At 48.8% G+C, this 20497-nt stretch overlaps 1 protein-coding gene across 1 annotated transcript; it reads right to left on the reverse strand.

Moving 5' to 3' along the window:
* Positions 1 to 1460: 1460 nt before the first annotated feature.
* On the reverse strand, positions 1461 to 17449 carry LOC147894477 (uncharacterized). The gene is made up of 6 exons (XM_087384629.1): positions 16930 to 17449; positions 16595 to 16834; positions 16208 to 16319; positions 15914 to 16088; positions 2092 to 2332; positions 1461 to 2009 (listed from the first exon to the last, which is right to left on the reverse strand). The coding sequence occupies exons 1-6, from the start codon at positions 17114 to 17116 to the stop codon at positions 1711 to 1713; spliced, it is 1254 nt and encodes a 417-aa protein (XP_087240755.1). The 5' UTR covers positions 17117 to 17449; the 3' UTR covers positions 1461 to 1710.
* Positions 17450 to 20497: the final 3048 nt, after the last annotated feature.

A 20497-nucleotide genomic window follows, 5' to 3' on the forward strand; every position in this document is an offset into this window, starting at 1 on the left:
TATAAGCGCACTGCTGGGCTTGACTAGTATGGAGCCTAGGAGCACCTTTGAGTATTCATTCCACCATGCAGCAACGATTCACCTTAACTTTTAACAAGATCAAGATAAAGCTCTAAAAATGGAGAGGCAAGATGATTGCAAGAATGTCAAGATTGTTATACTTAAATCACATCCTCTCTTACTACAAAGTAGTGATCATCCACAAAGGAGATGGTAAGGATAAAGCCTGATTCTTGAATGTTTCTAGAATCTCTAAAGCATCCCACAGCACTATGAATTGACTCCCAAAACAAAAGCACAGGAAAGCAGAAGGGCACCCTTTGCCTGACTGGCCTCTTCAAGTCAAACTTACCCAGAATATAAGTACTGACCATTCCTGAAACCCCCTTTTTCCTAAAACCTTCACCAGAAGCAGCCACCTTAAGTGAATACTAGGCATTATCTACGTCAAGACTCAGCAACACCACTGTAATCTTGGGTACGCATGCAACACCAACTCCACAAGTGACAGCATAACAACGTCACAAATGCTTAAGCTGTAGTGTAAATGCCTTATCAAAAATCTTATACAATGTAGTAGGCATCGTTACAGCCAACATTCTCCAGAGTCTTCTCATTAAACCAAATCGACAAACCTTCTTACTTCATTACTCATTTAACCATGTCTGCATTGCAATTTGTGTTTTGATAATTTTAAGTTTAAAACCTAGGACTGATTCAACTCTCCATGTAATTGAGCAGATTCTTTCATGTTTCTGAGGCCTTGACATAGAGATTCCAAGATACCGATGGCTTATTAGTACAGGATATAACCATCTTGACCACTCTACACACTCCATGATTGCAGCCAGTTATTTGTTCACAATTTCTAGTGACTGGCTCGTTTTGCCTGAAGATACATCCACATTACGATGATTCAGCATGACCCTCAGCACTCCAGAAAAACTCAGCTGAATGTAATTACACCAACATCCTTCCTCATTAACTTGAAAGGCCGTTTCAGAGTAGACTGGGTGAGAAGATTTAAATAAATTTAATTTGGAGCTTAGGACCACATAAAGAGCCCCAAATGCAGTATCTACCTTATAGAAACCATCACACACGTTTGTCATTCTCTCATATCATAAAAACTAAAGCTTTAAGCATCTCGATCAGAAAAAACAGTTTTTATATTCAAGCTTGAACAAACCAAAATCAATGTGGGTTGGCTGCAAGTCTGAGCTCATTAATAGTGTCAAATGAAAAAACAAAGAATAACAGCAAATCGCATCTATTGAGTGCATGAGAAATCAGCACACACGCAAATGACATGCGCGCACAGAAACAGGGACGAGAAAAGACATGAAAGAGAAGAGGACTGGATGCTTAACTTTCCCTTTTGTCAGTGCAGGCCGAGGTCCATGTGCATTTTTTGGCTGGTATTCATACTATGGAATAATACAATGCACTGTACACGGTAGTTATCACAACCCCACAAACACAAATATGTTCATTACATACAAGACAACATGCAACCAATTCTTACTTGAGAAATACTAATTATTTACAGAGTCATAATTGTAAGAAAGTAAGCTACACTTTAAAATCCGTCACACATTAGGTGTTCACCTTAGTCAATAGAACTGTTTTATACTCCATACTTTCAGCCTCGTTCGAGGCCATTTAACAAACGATCACCCATTGCAGCTCTTCAGGCATTACCCCTTCAGATCAATAAAACTCCCGGTCAGGAAAGACTATAGGAGCAATCAGAGACCATATGAAGAGGGCAGCAGTGACCCATTGTGTGGACAGGCGCACCCAAACAGATGGCCAGCCAATGTCGATCAGCTCTTGGCCATCACTTTTTGCATATGTCCAGCCCGTCAATAACATAGCTGAGTACATACTGGCAAGTGCAAAGATAAGATGGAAAAATGAATATACATAGGTCACTGGCTTTGGTTCATTTTTTACAGAATCTCCATCATCCTCCCCACCTTCAAATGGTATCAAAGGTTTCTGTCGATCTGTGATCCATAAAAAAGTTCACTTTCAGCTCAGCACGATAGTGTGCACAATGCAAAACAAGCAAGAAAACCCAATGGTTACCTGCTCTTGGAGAAGATGGAGGAGAAAGCAATGTTGTGGACGAACCAGCACGAACAGCGGAGTATACAACTGAAAGAACGGTTGTAAGCAAGCCCAGAACAAGAGTGCCTGTTGAGACTGCTTTCACATGGTTGTGCAGACCATTACATTCATAGTCACGTGGCTCACTTGAAAGTCCACTATAGCACAAGTACGTACAATAGAGGGATATAACGGATGCTGGCAATAAGCTTCCACTCACCTGTTCACACAATCATGCATACCTTAGAATCTAACAGTGCTCACTGAAAACCAATGCCTAAGTGTATCTGCTATCTCTCTACATGAAAACCTAGTGATATTTAGATTTATAGCGTAGATTGGAAAAAAAATAGTGTTGAGGTGAAAAATAGCAAACTGTAGAAGCGTACTTACTCAATTCTCCATGCAACTAAAGATAGCTTTGGTGAAAAGGGAAAAAATAGTAACCTATAGAAGCCTATTTACAATAACCAAACTGAGTCTTAACACAAGATTGGTAGTCCTTGACTTGGCTTTATTGGTCTTATTACTCAGACTCACCATAGCGCAGCCGAGAATTATGTGACATTAGATTTCAAAACAGGTCAATACTTCAACAAGCTCAAAGGTGCATTCCCAAATGTGATATGGAAGTATGAGCAAATGTTGTGTGGCATCACACCAAAGAATAGCATGCAATTCTACAACCCTGCTTATGTAAAGCAGGAAGCAGGCACAGGACACGTGGTACAGGCATGTTAATCAATCCCTCCCTCCCTCCCTCACATACCTCTCAGATTTCAAAACAGACTTCAACAAGCTCTAAGGTGCATTCCCAAAGCTGACATCGTAAGTAGTTTTTTTTGCGCAAAAAGTAGTGCTAGTTATATTGCTTGAAAACGAGAGTACAGGAAGGCCTAAAGGCCAGCGGGCTGTAATCACAAAACAGATCAGCCCGTGGTGACAAAATAATTACAAGCCTCTCAGGGCATAATCATCTGGTGTGGACAAACAGCCACGGTGGGGGGGAGTAATGCCACTGAAGACTCTGAGCAGAGTGCTGGAAGAACAGCTCTTGATGGTCCCAGTCGCGAAGGAAGCACCGTCGCTTCTCCTTCCCTGCCCGGGTCTCCCCTTGAATCTGATCCCACTGACCCTTGAGCGTGTGAATGATCGTGCTCCAGATGTCCGCTAGGGTCTGGGTAGCAGAGGAAACCTGATCTCCTAGGGTCTGCGCACATCTGAAGTCCAGATATGCCAGCCTACGATACTCCCTATGATCTCCCAAACTGGGTGCCGAGTCATCGCTCCTGCATCTGTCTCTGTCAGATGCCAAGGGAAGCTGTCCATGTATGCCCAGGTGGCCTGCGTGATGAAGAAAACTGGATCCTGCCGGGAGAACTCATAAGCCAAGTGATGTCCCATCTCGGTGCTGCACTAGCAAACGGCTCCCCAAGTGACCGATCCTAGCTCAGGTGCAGCCCTCGCTAAGATCCCCATGACTCCCTTCCACACTGTCTCAGCATGCGAGCAGCTCCAAAGGCAGTGCTTCACGGACGACGACTCCTGAAAACACATCTGGCAGTGCCCCTCCTGCCCCATCTGCCTCAGCCATCTCCCAACTGGTAGCCCCTTGTGGACCACCATCCAAAGAAAATAAGAGATCTTCCTGGCCGCCAACTTGCCCAAAGAGTCTTCCAAAATATACAAAGAAAAACCAGAGATATCCCTTGGGCATACCAACTTTGTGCCTGGGTGGGTAGCCTGCGCTGGAGAGCCCCAAGAGCACGCCTACCGGTACGTGCACTGTATGAGAAGAAGGGGGTAGGGTTCTCTGAGGTCTCCAGTGGTGGCCAGCGCCACTCCCCTGGGTCCCACTCCACCTCTGTCAAGGAGCGACCCTCCCAAATCCAGAGTCTCCAATCCTGGTCTTGAACAATCAGGGGGTCTATATGCCATGCTTTCCCTTGCAACCCTATGATGCAAAGGCGCTGCCACACAAGCTGGGGGTCGATCACGACCTCTCTGCTCTGGAGACGGCTACCATCGGCGACGGAGAAGAAGTGGATCGAGGAGTCCGAGAAAAGGCCTGCAACCACCAAAGGAATGCCGCGGGGTGTGAACTGCCCTAGCCACCTCTCATCTCCTGGGAAGAGCTGTCTGGTGATCACTGGAATCCTCCAACCTGCAAGAATGGCAGCATCGATCTTCGCTTGCCGAGCCTGGATCCCACGTGCTGTACCTACTGCTATTGCCAGCTCGCCTGGGCCCAACTGGCTATAGACATCCCTCCAAACCCGGAACAAGTGCACAGGCCCACGCGCCCAGAGCGCCCATGGGATATGGGATCTCTCTCCAAGTTGGCGACCTGTATCATCTATCACCTGGCTGCTCCAGCTCAGGGGCTGTCTGTCTACCTCCTCTCGGCAGCTGGGGGGAACCTGAGAGGGGCTGTGCCGCAACTTCCTCCAGACCGAGATGAGGCCGCGGAGGAAGGGGAAACGGGGCTGAGTCAACGGGGCTGAAGTGAAAATCCACCAGATAGACGACTGCCAATCGCCCCCTCTCTGGGGGATACACGCGCTGAGACCATGCTGAAGCAAGAGCTTCCACGTCTGCCCTCCTAGGGTCAGACCGCGGATGACTAACTTGCCAAGTAATGCTTTTCTGGATCTATGATGCCAAGACCGCCCTCTGTCTAGGAGAGAATGACCGTCTGCCAGGCGACCCGGGCTCTAGTGGTGCCGGAACCATCTGAGCCAGACCACAGAAAGTTCCGCACCAGTCTCCTCAACTGGGCTACGCACGATCTCGAGAAACACCAACAAGAAGCCACGTACCAAGCGGTGGCTAGAAGGACCTGATTGACCACAAGAGCCCTGCCTGCCAGAGATAGCCGAGCCGTGCTCCAGAAGGCTAGCTTCCGTCGTATGGAAACTAGGACCGGTAGGAACTGCTGAGCCGGCGTGATATCCAGTCCTACCTGGAATCCCAAGTAACGTGTCCTCTGTCCTCTAGGGATCCAACGAAACCAGGAAAATACCCCACTGTGAATTGGCTCCCGGATCCGTAAGAAAACCAACTGACTTATGCCAGTTGATTTTCGCCCCAGCGGCTAGGCAAAAAACCTCTAAAGACAGTCTCACTCGCTCCAATGACTCGATATCATCCTGCACATACAGGGCCGTGTCGTCTGCATACTCGGAATCCAGAAGTTATGCATCATCCCGAAAAGGGAGGCGCATCCCTCGAAGACCAGTGGTACGGGCTCATAGGAAGTGAGTCATGGCCTCCGCAAAAAATAGGACGAGGTAGGGCGCAAGCGGGCAGCCCTGACGTACCAAGCGCTCAAGGGTGAATCTCTCCCCCATCCTGCCACTGATGATAACCCGACTAGAGGCCGATCTATAGAGGCTAGCAATACCTCTGATCCACTCGTCCGGAAAACCGAACCGAGAAAGTGTGCCCTCCAAGAAGGACCAGTCTACCCTGTCGTACGCCTTCTCAAAGTCAAGGAGTATGGCGAGGTGCTGGCCACTATGCTGGGCCCACTCCGTCGCCTCTGAGAATGTGAACATGTTGTCCAAAATGCTGCGATCTTGGACAAAACCACTCTGGGTGTCATGGATCAAGTCATGTAGCAAGGGTCGGATGCGGCTACTGATCATCTTGGCGAGGATTTTATAGGCAGTCAAGAGGAGGGTGATAGGGCGCCACTGTCTAATCTCCTGACGGCCCCCCCCTTTGGGGATGAGGCAAATCAAGCCTGTCACAAGGCTCTCTGGCATCTGTCCGTTGGAGAAGATATGCTGGAAGGCTGCGAGCAAGGGCTAGTGGATCTGCTCCCAGAAGGTGATGAAGAAAGCTCTAGAGAGCCCATCCTCACCTAGGCATTTCTGCCTATCAATATCGCTCACAGCATCCTGCATCTCTACCACGGTGAATGGGGCGAGAAGGGTTTCACTCATGCTAGGCAGCACGAGCGACGGCGTATACCTCCACACCTCCTCCTGGCATCGACGGGCACGAGGGTCTGGGGGCTCCTGCTGGAACAAGGATCTGTAGAAATATATCGCCAAGTCCCTGACCTCGTCTGGATCTGTCCTGACACTACCATCCTGCGCTCTAAGAGATCGGAGCTGTTCCCCTGCTGACCTCTCACCATGAGTCCTGAAGAACTCTCTGCACACCCTGTCGCCTTTCCTAGCCCAAAAGGACTTGGAAGCATGAAACGAGAACTCTGAGCGTCGCTAGGTGATCTTCTCTAACATGGCTCGGGCTCTAACCTCCTGTCGTTTGAGCTCCTCAGAGCCTTGAGAAGACTGTTGCATCCGTTGTATTGAGGCAAGGTCTCGTCTGAGACCCCTCTCCTTCGCCCACCACTGCTGCCTGACCAAAGTCGCCTCCTACTGACATATGAGACTAGACTCGGTAAGAACCTAAGCTGCCATATCCCCCATGGGGTCCCAATCCTAATCCCACACGTCCACTATCCTGCTGCGACCCGCTGCTCTGGAGTAGATGGAGTCTGGGATCCGGCACGAGCGGGGAGGTAAGGAATGAGAAGCTGAGTCCAGGACTAGGATGACTGGGGCATGGTCAGAGAGGGTCGTCCCTAGAACCACCCCTGACTCTCCACCTCTGCCTATCGCCCAATCACTGACATAGAAACGGTCCAACCACTCCAAAAGTCTGTCTCCCTCCCTCTTGTAACCCCAAGAGAAGTCCAGGCTCCCTATCCATCTGCAGAAGGAAGGCTCCCTCCAACTGTCCCATCCTCCCACAGCGAACCCGAAGGAGTCCCATTCCGCTTGCTCCGCCTGAGCTACACCGAGGAACTCTGGGCCCCATCCCTGCTGATCCTCTAAAGTCTCAAGGTTATTGAAATCCCCTCCTACAATCCAAGAATCCATCTCTGGCAACAAGTCTGTCAAAGAGCTCCAGAAAGCGACTCTCCGTCTAAGGTCGATCGGGGCATAGATATTGAGGATGCCGATGCGGGATCCCTCAATATTCAAGCCCACCCAAAGCGCTCGTCCTGGGATCAAGGTGCCAAAACCACACACATGCTGAACTAGAGAAGCGTCGATGGAGGTACAGACACCCCCGCTCCTCCCCTGCTCGCCAATCGAAGGTTCCCAGTAGGTATGGGAGCGTCCTGTGAGGACCTTCCTACATTTACTGGTCTGAGAAGCCGAAAGCTTGTGTTCCTGTAATAGGAGCACATCTACCCTTCCCACCAAAGCTGGTTGGAGCTCCTGTCTGAGCACCATCTTCTTGGGGCCGCGGGTTCCTGATGAGTGGAACTCGTTGACGTTCCAAGAGATAATGTGTATACTCATGAAGAGGAGAGATGGGCCACAAACAGTTGTCTGCTTGTGGTCGATGTCGAGGTGGTCGAAGGATGTCCAATGTGCAGACGAAGGCGCTTCTATGAAGGTTTCGAAGGAGAGGCCGGATCATCAGACCCATCCTCTAAAACCTTCAGCAAAGGGGAAAGGCCCTTCGTCCCATGGTGATAAGCTCTCTCCAACCAACTCGAAGCCTCCGCCAAGGAAATACTGTAGTAGCCCGCTATCTCTGAGGTCCTCCAAGGACGGAGCCCTTCCACGTAGATCCACTCCAGAGGCGGTCGAATGATGACCAAAAGGCGGAAGCGTTTGGCGCTGTGGCGCCATCTCAGACGAACATCACCCTCCTTCCTGTCATGTGCACGGATCGGTATCTGACGTGTACTAGGTACACAGAACTAGCTCAGGTTAGCCTGGGGAGGCTTAGAGCTAGGCAGGCTTGATTCTCGGGTTGAGTGGCAAGGGTATGAACTATTTATAGGTCTTCGCTATTTTTGGCGCCGGGGCCCGAGTCTATAAAAGAGGCCCAGGGGGTTCAGTTCTCAGTGTGCAGATGGGAGCAAGTCTCGTTCCCAGGTGCTAGGTCTGATCCTGGATTGTGTCGCGGACGCGCGCCTGCATCTTAGCGTAGCCCAAGGCCCAGTGGCAGATCCAGGGCTTCACAGCGCCACCTGGTGGTATGGGACACCAGGCTGGTTGGGATCTGATTGGGAGTTCGTGCCAGTAGCTCAGCTCGTGGCTCGGGGGGACATCTTCTGATTCGGGATCATATCCCGTAGATGTCACGGTTGGGTGGTGAGCAGCCTGCTCAGTTCTGATGTTGTGTGTGGTTATTTTGCAGATCAGGGGTTTCAGGAGTGCTGGGACGTGTCAGTTGGTATCAGAGCCAGGTCCTGAGGTAGGAACTTCTGATGCGAGAAATTTGACGGATTTCTCTTCCAGGTATGCCCTAAAATTCGAGATTTCCTGCTGCGTATTTGCTGTCTACCTGGGGTAGAAGGGGTGAGGAAATATCTGGAAAAGGAAGAAGAAGAGGAGTGAAATAGAATCGAAAATTCTGAAGGCTACAGAGAGAAGTCTGAGGGAGGAGAAGGAGAGCAGAAAGGAAGGAGCGTAGGGCAGGAAATTGACAGCCTAGGAGTAGAGTATGCGGGGAGTAGAAGAGGCGAGGCTGTAGGGGCAGGACAGCCTGCGCAACAGGCTGACCACAGCCTGCGCAACAGGCTGCGAACAGCCTGCCTAGGGCTGCGTGCAGCCTGCGCAGGAAGAAGGGCAGGGGGAAGGTGCTTTTTTGCGAAAAAGCACCCCTCCAAAGTTGGAGGGGCTCAGGTGCTTTTTTCGTAAAAGCACCCCTCCAAAGCTGGAGGGGCTCAGCCTTCTTTGGAAGCCTAGCTTCCAAATTAGGCCGCCCTGCACCCTATATAGGTAGGGGCTGGGAGCTAGGCAACCCACAAGCAGCCCCAGTTTCGAGATCTTACCTTGAGATCTGAGCCAGCCCGCCTCGCCCTTCAGCTTCGACCAGCTCCTCTGCTGCAGCCCCTGCCTGCGTCAGCCCAGCGCTGCTCCCAAGGCTCCCGTACCAGCCCGTACAGCTGCAGCTACAGCCGTACAGCCTGTACGGACTGTACTGTCACCTTCGGTACCTGCTGCTGCTCCGTACAGCAGCTGCGCCTGCACCTACAGCCACCGTACGGACTGCGTCAGCAGCCGTACAGGCCACGTCAGCAGTCCGTACAGCCTCCACCATTGACTGCGCATCCGGTTGCAGATTCGGGGAGGCAACAGGGTTCGTGGTCTTCCAGATTTCAGCATCCTTTCTGTCAGATTTATCTGGGACGGTTTTCTTCTACTCCATCTCCCTCCGTGCTCCGTTTCAGTTATTTATTTCTCTCAGCCTGTAATCGAGTTAGTATTCAGCCATGTCTGATGCTCCGAATCCCGAGTTCACTATGGGAGAGCAGGAATTAGATTACACTCCAGTGGGGGAGGATGATCAGGGTCTCTATGACGACCTGATCACTAAGAAAGCCTTCAGTGAGTTCACGACTGCTCTAGATGGTAAATTTGAGCAGGTCAACGCTAATCAATCGGGGTTGACACAGCAACTCCAAGGGATACAAGCTACCTTGACTCTTCTGGCTAGCACGGTTTAGGCACTCACGCATGTGGATGCCATGGCCTCCGTGCTAGGCCCGAATATCACTCCGGATCCCTTTCCAGGTGACCAGAAGTCAAGAACAAAGGAGGTGGTTGACACTTGGCTGCACAAGTGGCAAGTTCACTTCCAATTTCACCCCTATCCAGACGAGAAAAAGATTCAGCTAGCAGCAGGGTTTATGTATGTCATGTGCACGGATCGGTATCTGACGTGTACTAGGTACACAGAACTAGCTCAGGTTAGCCTGGGGAGGCTTAGAGCTAGGCAGGCTTGATTCTCGGGTTGAGTGGCAAGGGTATGAACTATTTATAGGTCTTCGCTATTTTTGGCGCCGGGGCCCGAGTCTATAAAAGAGGCCCAGGGGGTTCAGTTCTCAGTGTGCAGATGGGAGCAAGTCTCGTTCCCAGGTGCTAGGTCTGATCCTGGATTGTGTCGCGGACGCGCGCCTGCATCTTAGCGTAGCCCAAGGCCCAGTGGCAGATCCAGGGCTTCACAGCGCCACCTGGTGGTATGGGACACCAGGCTGGTTGGGATCTGATTGGGAGTTCGTGCCAGTAGCTCAGCTCGTGGCTCGGGGGGACATCTTCTGATTCGGGATCATATCCCGTAGATGTCACGGTTGGGTGGTGAGCAGCCTGCTCAGTTCTGATGTTGTGTGTGGTTATTTTGCAGATCAGGGGTTTCAGGAGTGCTGGGATGTGTCACTTCCACTGCTGTTGAAGAAGCTCTGCTGCTCTACTACCGATCCAGTCCTGCACCTGCTCCTGGGACTGATCACGAATCGTCTCCCAAACATTTTCATTCGTCCATTGCTCATTCCCGTCACTGGTGATAGTGAAGGAATAGCTAGGACCATCATGAGGGGCAAGGACGGACACCTTACCCTCCGCCCCCTTTCGGAGGAAGAAGATGCTGATGTCTAGGCATGCAGGGAAGGAGCCAATACCAGCTGCATCCAAGTAATCCCAAGGTCCTGCTCGGTAAAACTCCAATGGTAGAGCTCTAGGAGCTGCCCTTGGGGACAAAGATGAGGAGTTAGAACCAAAAAGAGAAGTGCTAGCTATCGAAGGAGCTGGAGTGGTGCTAGCTGTCTGCGAGGAAGGGCCTCTCCCCTTCACCGAGCCAGGGGGGATAGGCGCGGAGGTCTGTGCTGGCTTCGGGGTTGCAGGCGGATGGGGGGTTCCCGCAGGAACATGCTCGAGAGAGAGGGGGGGGTTGAAACCAAAGGTGCCGAGGGGGGTCCCAGAGGGAGGGGGAGATAGAGGAACCGAGGAGGAGGGGGGAGGAGAGGGGGGGCGGCGTGAAGGATGAGGGGGAGGCTGGTTGACCTTCTCCTTCCCTTTCTCCTTCCCCTTCCCGGGCTGCTGCTGACTGGTGACCACAGGGGTCTCTTGCTGGAGAGGGAGGGGCTTTTTTGTTACTGTTTTGTTTCCTTTCCGTTTCCTTTTGACCTCAATCCAACCTTCCCCTTCGGGAGGGGGTGTCGATGCCTAACAGGGGGATCCTGAGTTGCTTGGATGGGGACCATCTGAGGTTCTGTCCTCGTGCAGTGAGGGCAAGAGCGCGCCTAGTGCCCAAAGCCGTGGCATCTCAGACACTGACCTGGGTGACCAGTGACCATAATGCGCTGCATCACCACACCTATGTCCGTCTCGATCTCAAACTTCGAGAGGATACTCTGCGGATCTAGGACTGCCACTTTGACACGTGGCACCATTTGGGCTGCCGCCGCATCAACGAAGGTGTTCTGCATGGGCCAACCAAAGTGCGCTCCCAAGTCCTTGATGATCGGGCGAAGCTCTGTTGCGAGGCCTGGGAAGTTGAGGGTAACTGGATGGCGGGGAATGCGAAAGCGGGCATCGAAGTCCGCTACACTGAAACCCCTATACCATGGGACCATAAGGATGATCTTCCCACCCACAGAGGTAGGGGACCGTCTAACCATATCGCTCGCAGCCTGTGCTGAGGAGAGCTTGAGCCAGAAGATACCACGCCCCATGAGTGCGACCTCCTCAATGTGGCTGTCCTCAAGGTAAAGAGTGGACTGCAACCAGTCCACCAGTCCCTGATGTCTGCTCATGAAGGGGCGTAGCCAATGACTCTCCCATAAACGGACGTCTGGGAAAAGTCAGTGGCAGCCTGCTTCACCAAGGAGACCTGATGCTCTGTCAGTGTTATGCGGTAGGCTGAAGGAGGGGGGGTCCGTCTGGGCCACCGGTTCCGGACTTACGACCGCCATACCGCACCGACAAACTGTGAAAGCTCCAAAAGGCGGGGGAAAGGAAGTGGTAGAGGCGAGGGAGAGAGGAATGGGGCGGAGGCGGGGGAGGAAAGAGGGAGGGATGGAGATGTACGAGGAAGCGGGGGGAGGAGAGGTGGTAGAGTGGGGAGGGAATGGCGAGGGAGGGGAGGAAAGGAAGAGGAAGGGGGGGTGGCAGCGCGGCGCAGGACGGGGAAGGGGAGGGAGGAGAGCGAGGGTGTGGCAGCGCGATGCGAGGGGGGGCGGGGAAGCAAGGAGGAGAGGAGGGAGGGAAGGGGGGGGAAGGGGGGGGGGTGGCAGCGTGGCGCAAGGGTGGGGAAGGGGGAGGAAAGGGGCAGGGGGGTGGTAGCGCAACGCGAGGGGGGGGGAGGCAAGGAAGGGTGGAGGGGCGGAGAAAGGAGGGGGGGGGGGGATGGCGGGCGGAGAAGGAGGAGAGGGGGACGGGGGGAGGTGCGGCGGCTGCGAGCGGAGAAGCGGCGGAGAGGGAGGAGGGGAAGGGGGGAGGGGGCCGCGCAGCGCGAGGGAGGTAGACGGGAGCGGGGAGGGGTGGGAGCATTCGCAGGAGCTTGAAAGAAATGTTTTTCGGGTCTAACATCGTAAGTATGAGCAAATGTTGTGTGGTTTCACACCAAAGAGTTGCATGCAGTACATTCTATAACCCTCCTTATGTAAAGCAGGACGCAGGCACAGGATACATGTACAGGCATGTCAATCCCCCCCCCCCTTCTCTCTCTCTCTCTCTCTCTCTCTCTCTCTCTCTCTCTCTAACCCATACGGCTTCTGCATCATGGAACCGGGATGCTCTCCACATCCACAGGGGTTCCGTACCCACTCCTTAGGATTTCTACATCCTATGGACAAATATCTAGATGAATCAGGGAATATGCCCAAACTCATCCTCTGAAAACAAACACCGTGTGCAGTTTTAATCTCATGATAGTCACGGTCAAGGTTGAAAACCATAAATTCCATCGTGCATCCACATCCTATAGACATCTTGGTACCGTCAGACGAAGCCCAAAATGAGATTATATAGTTCTATCCTCTAAGGCAGGCATAATCTGTTAAAAGGTCACTGACCCACCTGTGAGCCCCCATATGAAGACTTAGGGTTCACTAGACCTGGGCAGTAGAAGCTGGTGTAGGCCCACAATTAGGGCTGTGCCAGGCTGAAAAGGATCTGCACACAGCTGCGGATTTGCAGCAGTGCTGCATGGTTGCAAGGCAGTTTTAAAGGCAGGGCCAGGGCCTATTTATAGGCCTGGCAGGAACTGAGACAGGTCGGCACTTCTACAGACCAGTCAGGTCTAAGAATAGATGACTTAGGCTTATCCTGTAGTCCATCTAATGCAAAACCTATTTTCATAGAAGGAGGTATCACACGTGATCACAGGAGGAAGATCCAAGAAGCCCATGGTGAATAGAATGCTCCTGATCCATTTGACTGAGCACTTCCTGTTATCTCCAACAGTTACCGGGTGTGTAGGCTGCGACACCTTGAACCTTTCTGTTGACATGTCTCGAGGCACCACTATCAGTATACTGCCCATCATTATTTTCACTCTCTGCATGAGCTGCAACTGACTTTGACTCTTGTCACCTTATGCAGACTTCACAAGGCTTATATGGGCTGTAACAAGCGTGGTACCAAGTTCTCTAGTTGTTCAACATAGACTTCCTCTTGTAGCTCTGCATTTATAGGCATGGTCATAGCTTTTGGCTGCCCACCATTGGTGGCCAATTTTTCAAATGGTCGTGAAGTCTACCTTTCTAGCTGTAGGAGCAAATGTTTCCCCATAATCAACTCCCTCATCCTGTGCATAGTCTTTGCTAGCAAGTCTTTCTTTGTACTTATCCAAGGTACCCTCAGATTTGTACTTGGCAGAATTAACCCACTTGATTCCAATGATATTCCTCTTTCGAGGTCCATCAACCAAATCCTAGGTGTAGTTTTTCAGAATGGCTCCATTTCTACTTCCCTGGTAGCCCGCCACTCTCGACTTTGCTTCGCTTCCTCAAAGGTTCTTGGTTCCATGATCTGTTAAATCTGAACTATTAGGGTATAGTTTGCAGTACGAGCTTTTTGATGGCTTTGCGATCTCCTCACCTCCGAACTACTCTATGGAATAACTCCTCCAGGGACTTCAAGCACCATCTTGATAAGTTCCGTTTCTTTGCTCAGTGGCTTAGGTCCTGCTGACTTTGATTCTGAGTCTTCAATCTTTGGATCCTTTTCTTGTGTACTGGCAAGCCTGGGTCTTTGGGAGAGGAACGACTAGAGCCTTTGGTGCAGTTACTTGTGGCTCGGTCTTTGGGGGAGGAACAACTAGAGCCTTTGGTGCAAACACTTGTGGCTCAAACTCTTTTTCCTGGAAAACTACATCTCTGCTCACCAGCAGCTTCTTGTTCACATGTACAAAAGCACCAAACCCTTAAATAGGAAATGAAGGGTTTCTTACCATAATATGCCTCAAATGAAGTTTTTAATTGGTCTTTGTCATGTTCCGGATGTGTACTACCACATGGACTGCCACATCCCAATAAGATCTGGGAAGCTTCCTCCCCTTCCACGCACATAGACCCATCTTTGTGATCACCCAAAATTTTCCGCTCTGCCGCCCAGTGGTTAACTGTCTCTTGATGTGCTCTTGATCCCCTCTTTCTTACAGTAGGTGTTGAAGGCCCTTGGTCAGTTTAGAATGTTTTTTATTTCCTTCTCGACTCTGGCCTTTAACTCCTTAAACTTACTAAAGGCCTAACATTTCTCTGCTATGCAAAAGACCCATGTCATCCTACTGAAATCACCAATGAAAGTATGAAAATACCAGGCTCCAATGTGTGATGTGGTAGACATCTTCCGCATCTTTGGGAATGTGCCAACTCTAGCAGAATCTTGGCTCTCTATGTAGCCTCCTTCAACAACGCCACTCGGTGCTGCTTGCCCTCCATGCAAGCCGGGCAGACTTTTGAGATGTCGCAATGTGGAAGTCCATACACGAATCCAGCCCTCTGAGAGTCTCGTAGCTGACGTGCCCATATCTCTCTTACACAATTATACATTGTTTGCATCCACGTGGGCCAGCAAAGCTCTTATCTTATCCAGTTCCTCTGTTTCTCGTGCCATGATCTATTCCGTATCCTTTAACCAGATCAGGACTTCTTTGTCATCGAATTCTGAAGGAAGCACCAACCCAAATGGAGGTCGGGACAATGCAGAGCAGATTCTAGAAGACATGTACCATGTCATCAGAAAGCAGAACCTGGAAGAGCTGGAAATCCACATATAACTATGTGGACCAGACTTGCAGGATGCCTTGGACGTGTTCTTGAGCGCTGTTCTGAGGAAGAAAATAAAGCATTCTTCAAGAAATGGGCTGCTGCTCACATTAGCTCGTTCAAAGGGGGTGTTGGTAAAGTAAGGTCTACTCCCCAATGTAAACCCCTATTAGAGGAGTGCGCAGGGATGAGGGAAAGAAAGAGGCTGCCACATGGACAGCGTATTGGCTGACATGTGGGCAGCATATGATCCTTCCTATGCTTGATTTGGATCCACCCTGTTGGGCAGATCTGTCCATTTTGGGACAGCCAGCACCATTTGGGCTGCACATGGGCCCAGATATAAGCGTGGAACATCTCCAAGAAAATTTCCATTTTTTCAGAAAGGGGCTGGTAAGAGCTTCGAGCATCCAATCTTGCTCCAATGCTTCGAGGTACAAGATCTGGCACAGGTAGGCAGCACATACAATGAGAAAAGGGAAGTTTGGAGGCAAGGGAACAGACTGTCCAACAATTGGATAGCATGCAGATGGCTCCTGGGGATGTGCAGGCTGTGGCAACAACAAGAAGACACTACAGCCAATCACAGTTTAGCGCAAAGCGTGTAGGAGCAGGCAGCGCTGGATCTTGTGGAGTAGAGAGTGAGATATGAGCTATTGGATTAAATTAGTCAGAGCCTAGATGCAATAATTGCCAATACAATTTCAAAAGAACTCAAAACTACCTAGAAACAGAGAAAGAAAACATGTTCATAATATAGGTAAAACAAACAGTCACCTTCGGATGAAGTGAAATGACAGAAAATGCTATTGCAAGAACAAGTGTCATCACAATGAAGAACGTATTCAGCTGACAGTCGTGCCCAGAAGGAGTAAACCAATGGAAAAGAAAGCCAGAAAGTATGAAAGTTCCTGCGTAGCAAATTACGGATGCAAGTAGCAAGGCGATGTACCTGCAAAACAAGGAATTGGAAAAGAGGATAAATATTTTCTTCATGTCCAGACGTTGATATCAAAACTTACAATTACTTCATATCTTCATTAGAATAGAAGAAAGCATCAAATAGCATACCAAAACTTTTCATCCTTCTCTACCCATGCTGCATTCCACCCATGGGTAAAATCCAACAAGAGGATGACTTGAACTAGCAAGAATACTCCAGAACCAAATTTGGCCATCGTCTCTGCAAAACAAGGAAGCTCAAAAGTAGGTGAGAAAGATTTCTTCCCCCAGTTCACGTACGAGGGTGCGTTAATTTGGTTGTGCTCAGTACTTACCCACTAAGTAAACTACTAAGGCATCATACAAGATGGAATCCCTTAAAAGAAGGAACTCGATTGAAGTAGCAAAACAATTGTCCACGCTCCATTTACAAAACCATTCATTGTGGAAAGGGCTGGCCTATCACCGTAAGTAACTTATGCGGGAAAACAAAACTTGATGAGAGTTGAATCGTACCATATGCATATATAGCTCCGTTCGGAAGAAAAAACATTAATACTATCAGCACGGACCACATCATAAACTTCAACATCCACCCCCCGTGGTGCCATGAATCGCGTGTATCTCTCTGGTCCTTTACTCCAACCATGAGTAGAGCGAATGCAACGAAAAACAAGAAATTTCCCAGGCTCACACGCACAACAGCCTGCGTCTCAAACCATTCTTTATCTGGGACGTGGGCGAAGGTGTTTATCCCTGCGTCAAGAGCGAGCATGTATTCATTAGATTCAGTGTATTAAATAGATGCTATGCAGACAGAGCAGATAATAGTGGGAAAAAAGCACTAGTACATGGAATCTTTTCCATGAGCGGTGCTGCGAGCTCCCTGAAGATGAGGGCGATGATGAGGGAAAGCGTGAACAAGCCGCAGTAGGCAATCCGAGCGGATCTACGGCTGATGCCCCCGGCTACGGAACGGCAGGCCTCGCAGGCACAAGAAGCGCAGCAGGAGGCAAGGCAAGAAGCCATAATCCCCATGATTCCAGAAGCAGGAGATGAAATTGGGCACTCAGGAATTCAGTGATTTTGCTCCGGACGGATCGATGGAAGGAACCGAAAAATCTGTTGATCGATCACAAGGCCAAACGATCTCGGAAGGAACCCAAAATCCCAAAATCTGTTAGTTTTCGATCAGAACGCCAAACGACGACGATCCATTTCGAAGAGTTGAGCGATACTCCGTCAATCACAAGGTACCACACTGTACAAATGGCTCTTTTACTAAGTCTTCTTCTAGATGCCTCATAAAGCATTTGATTTTGTATGCTTTTCAATTTGAGAGCACCTCTCACAGAATAGGGTCACGTTAATGGAGTTTTAGTGTGGTCACCTAATCCATCAGGTCCCGTAATCTTCTCCCCTCTCTAAGTTAAGTTTGATAGTCCATAAGGTCGGGGGAAACACTTCTCCCTGAGATGTCCGGTGGGTGTAAGTGCCTCACACAACAAGACCGGCTCTCAAAAGAAAACAAATACAAACTCAACCCTTTGAAAGTAGGTTGGGTAGGCAGCCTAGGAGACCAAGTAAGGAAGCACAAATAAATAGACAATAGCATAATCACAATGAAATATACTATTGGGAGATTATGGCTTTTTGAGTAGCCTATGCCGTGATCACAAATTAAATCTGCTTATCATCATTTCCCTTATTTTCCTTGGCATTCACTGCCCTTGTTTTCCTTGGCATTCATTCATTCATTCATTGCTCCCTATATTTCACAATTGTTGGCATGCACTCATTCATTCATTCATATATTCATTGCTGGCTCCCAATACTTCACAGTCCCATCTTTCTCATGGTGTGTGTAACTACTGACTTGAAATGGAGCTTGAATCCTACCATTTTATTATAAAGGACAATAAAGAATGAGTAAAAATATAGATGTGAGACACAACACAAGGTCCAACAGGACCCGATTCTCTCTGAAAATGTCAAGGTGGTTGTTTTATTGGAAGTGCAAAATACATGCATTAGGCTATGCTCAGAAGAGCTCATAATTCATCCTCGATTACAACCTATATAATATTCAGACATGGACTATAAACATATGAATTGTCATCCTTCAATCTTGTGTCCAACGTGGCTATCTCTGCTGCTGACTCCAAATATTCCTCGTGCTGAGAACGTGCATCAAAAGGTGGGAATGTTGTAAGAGTATCGATTGAGAGCAATTATATATCTAAGGCAATGATAGCAATTTAAAATATTTTTATAATAATATATAATCTAATTATTATAACCACACAGTGTGGGCAGGGAGGCTACGGGCTTCCTTCCCAAAAGAGTTATAAGTCCAGTGAACGGGCCCTTCCCCGTGCATCAAGACTGAGAGCATCGAGAATGTTAGCATCGAGTAGCATCACGATTAAGTGTTGTGAATGGATAAGGTAGTGACATATTAGCCAAATGACAATAGTCGCATTTGTATTGTAGCTCGAGAAATCAATATCTTGAACGCAATAGTCACATAGATCTCTTTCATTTTTTGTAAACATAAAAAACCAAAGGCATATTAAGCACGCCCTCCATTATTATTGAACAATGCTAAAATCCAAATTTGAAAGAGAACTTGTAAAACCTACTTTTATCAATGCTTAGACCTGAATTAGCATGTGGTTGATGGGATTTAAAGCCAAAACTTAGGGGATACATTCATCATTAAACTATCTCTTTCCATTTTAGCATTAATGTTCAACTTGCTCATTAGGAAAGGTTTTTTTTTTTGTGCAAAATAAATTTTATTAAAAGTTAAATAAGAAAAGAAAAAGAGTAGCTAAAAAGTTGTAATTACATAATGGCCTTAAGAGCTTAAACTGTTGGAGTCAGAATCTAAAGACGCTTTCTAAAAAACTCAAGCGAGTCAATAATGCTCACTTGAAGGATTTTAAAGAACTCCTATGGAGGCTTACAATAGTGAAAAACTACTACATTCCTAAACTTCCAGATGTCCCTAATAATAATGCTACGCAAAATGCTCCAGAGTAGCAATTGGGAATCATTGAGACTTCCTCTATCCCCCAATAACGTGATATTCCACTTTGGTTGCACAAAGATTTGTGCTCTTGCGAGCCACACTCAGATTTTGCACAAAGCACCCTCAATAGGACACATTGCCAGAAATGTGGAAGTGACTCTCAAGGACCACATTGCAGATAGGGAAAAAAGGAGAGAACTTTTTCCATTTACATAATCTATCACCACATAAGAAAGTTCAATCTCTGAGATGGGAAAGATTTCCAAATTGCGTGAATCTGGTGAGCCCATACCTGTAGTGAGTCCCAAGGGCCCCACAGTTTCCATGCCTTCTACGCCATAAAGCGGGACATTGGAGATATATTGAAGCGAAAAATCCTTGAGCTAAAACTTGTCTAATGCCTTGCCAGAACTATTAACCCATCCTTGCAGCCCAAGGCTTCAGCAAAGAGATGCAGAGTTTGTACAATTTGGCTTTAATCGAGCCAACGTGGCATGAATGAACTCTGCTTCTCGAGTGGTGAGCTGAAATTGATCAACTAGGTCCGGAAGTGCATACAACTCTAAGTGCGACCATCCATAGATCACGCCAATGACAAATACCTCTTGCATTTAGTCATCTGGCCATGCGTGTGGCTTCAATTGGACAAGCGCTCTATAGTTGACAAAAGGACTACGATTAACTTAAATGTTCAATGTGAGCAAACCATCTCTTACACATCTCTACGTACCTTGCCAAAAGCATATGCCTAGCTGCATGCGCCATATGGATACTAACTTGCAAAAGATTTTAAACTACGGAACTTGACAGGGATTTCTGAGAGCAAAGTCTCGTGCCAAGAACAACTACCATTGGTGAACCCCAACACCCCTTGCTGTTAAAGCCAGGGCCTTCCTAATACTACCCATGGTTGAGACGATGAAAGTTTGAGAGCCTATTTTGTACAGAGTCGGTCGCACAGTTTAAAAGACTCTATGCCAAACCCCCTATAGACTTAGGGGTGACAACCAATGACCAAGGGATAAAGTGCCATTGAGTCCGCCAAATCAAATCTTTGGGATCTCTTCAAACGAGGCAAAGGCTGCATGAGAGAAAGGGATCACCATAGAGACATATACTGGTCATCATGGGACTGAGAATGTGTTTGAGCACAATGATCTGACCAAGCAGCGAAAGACATTTGTCCCTGCATTTGCAATACTTGGTTGCATGCTTGTCCAAGCACTCCTGCAATTGTTGCTTCATCAAAACAGATACTCCTATCGAACATCCCAAATAGCGGAACACCAACTCGTGAGGCAAAAAACTGAACCCTTGATCAAGCAATCGAGGTGGTGGCACTACGCGATCGAGTGTCGTGATGGTGGTCTTTGAGGTGTTAATCC

This window comes from Dipteris shenzhenensis, chromosome 14 (genome assembly GCF_047967505.1).
Source record: "Dipteris shenzhenensis isolate YYH24624 ecotype China chromosome 14, Dip_SZ_1.0, whole genome shotgun sequence".
NCBI classification, from domain to species: domain Eukaryota; kingdom Viridiplantae; phylum Streptophyta; class Polypodiopsida; order Gleicheniales; family Dipteridaceae; genus Dipteris; species Dipteris shenzhenensis.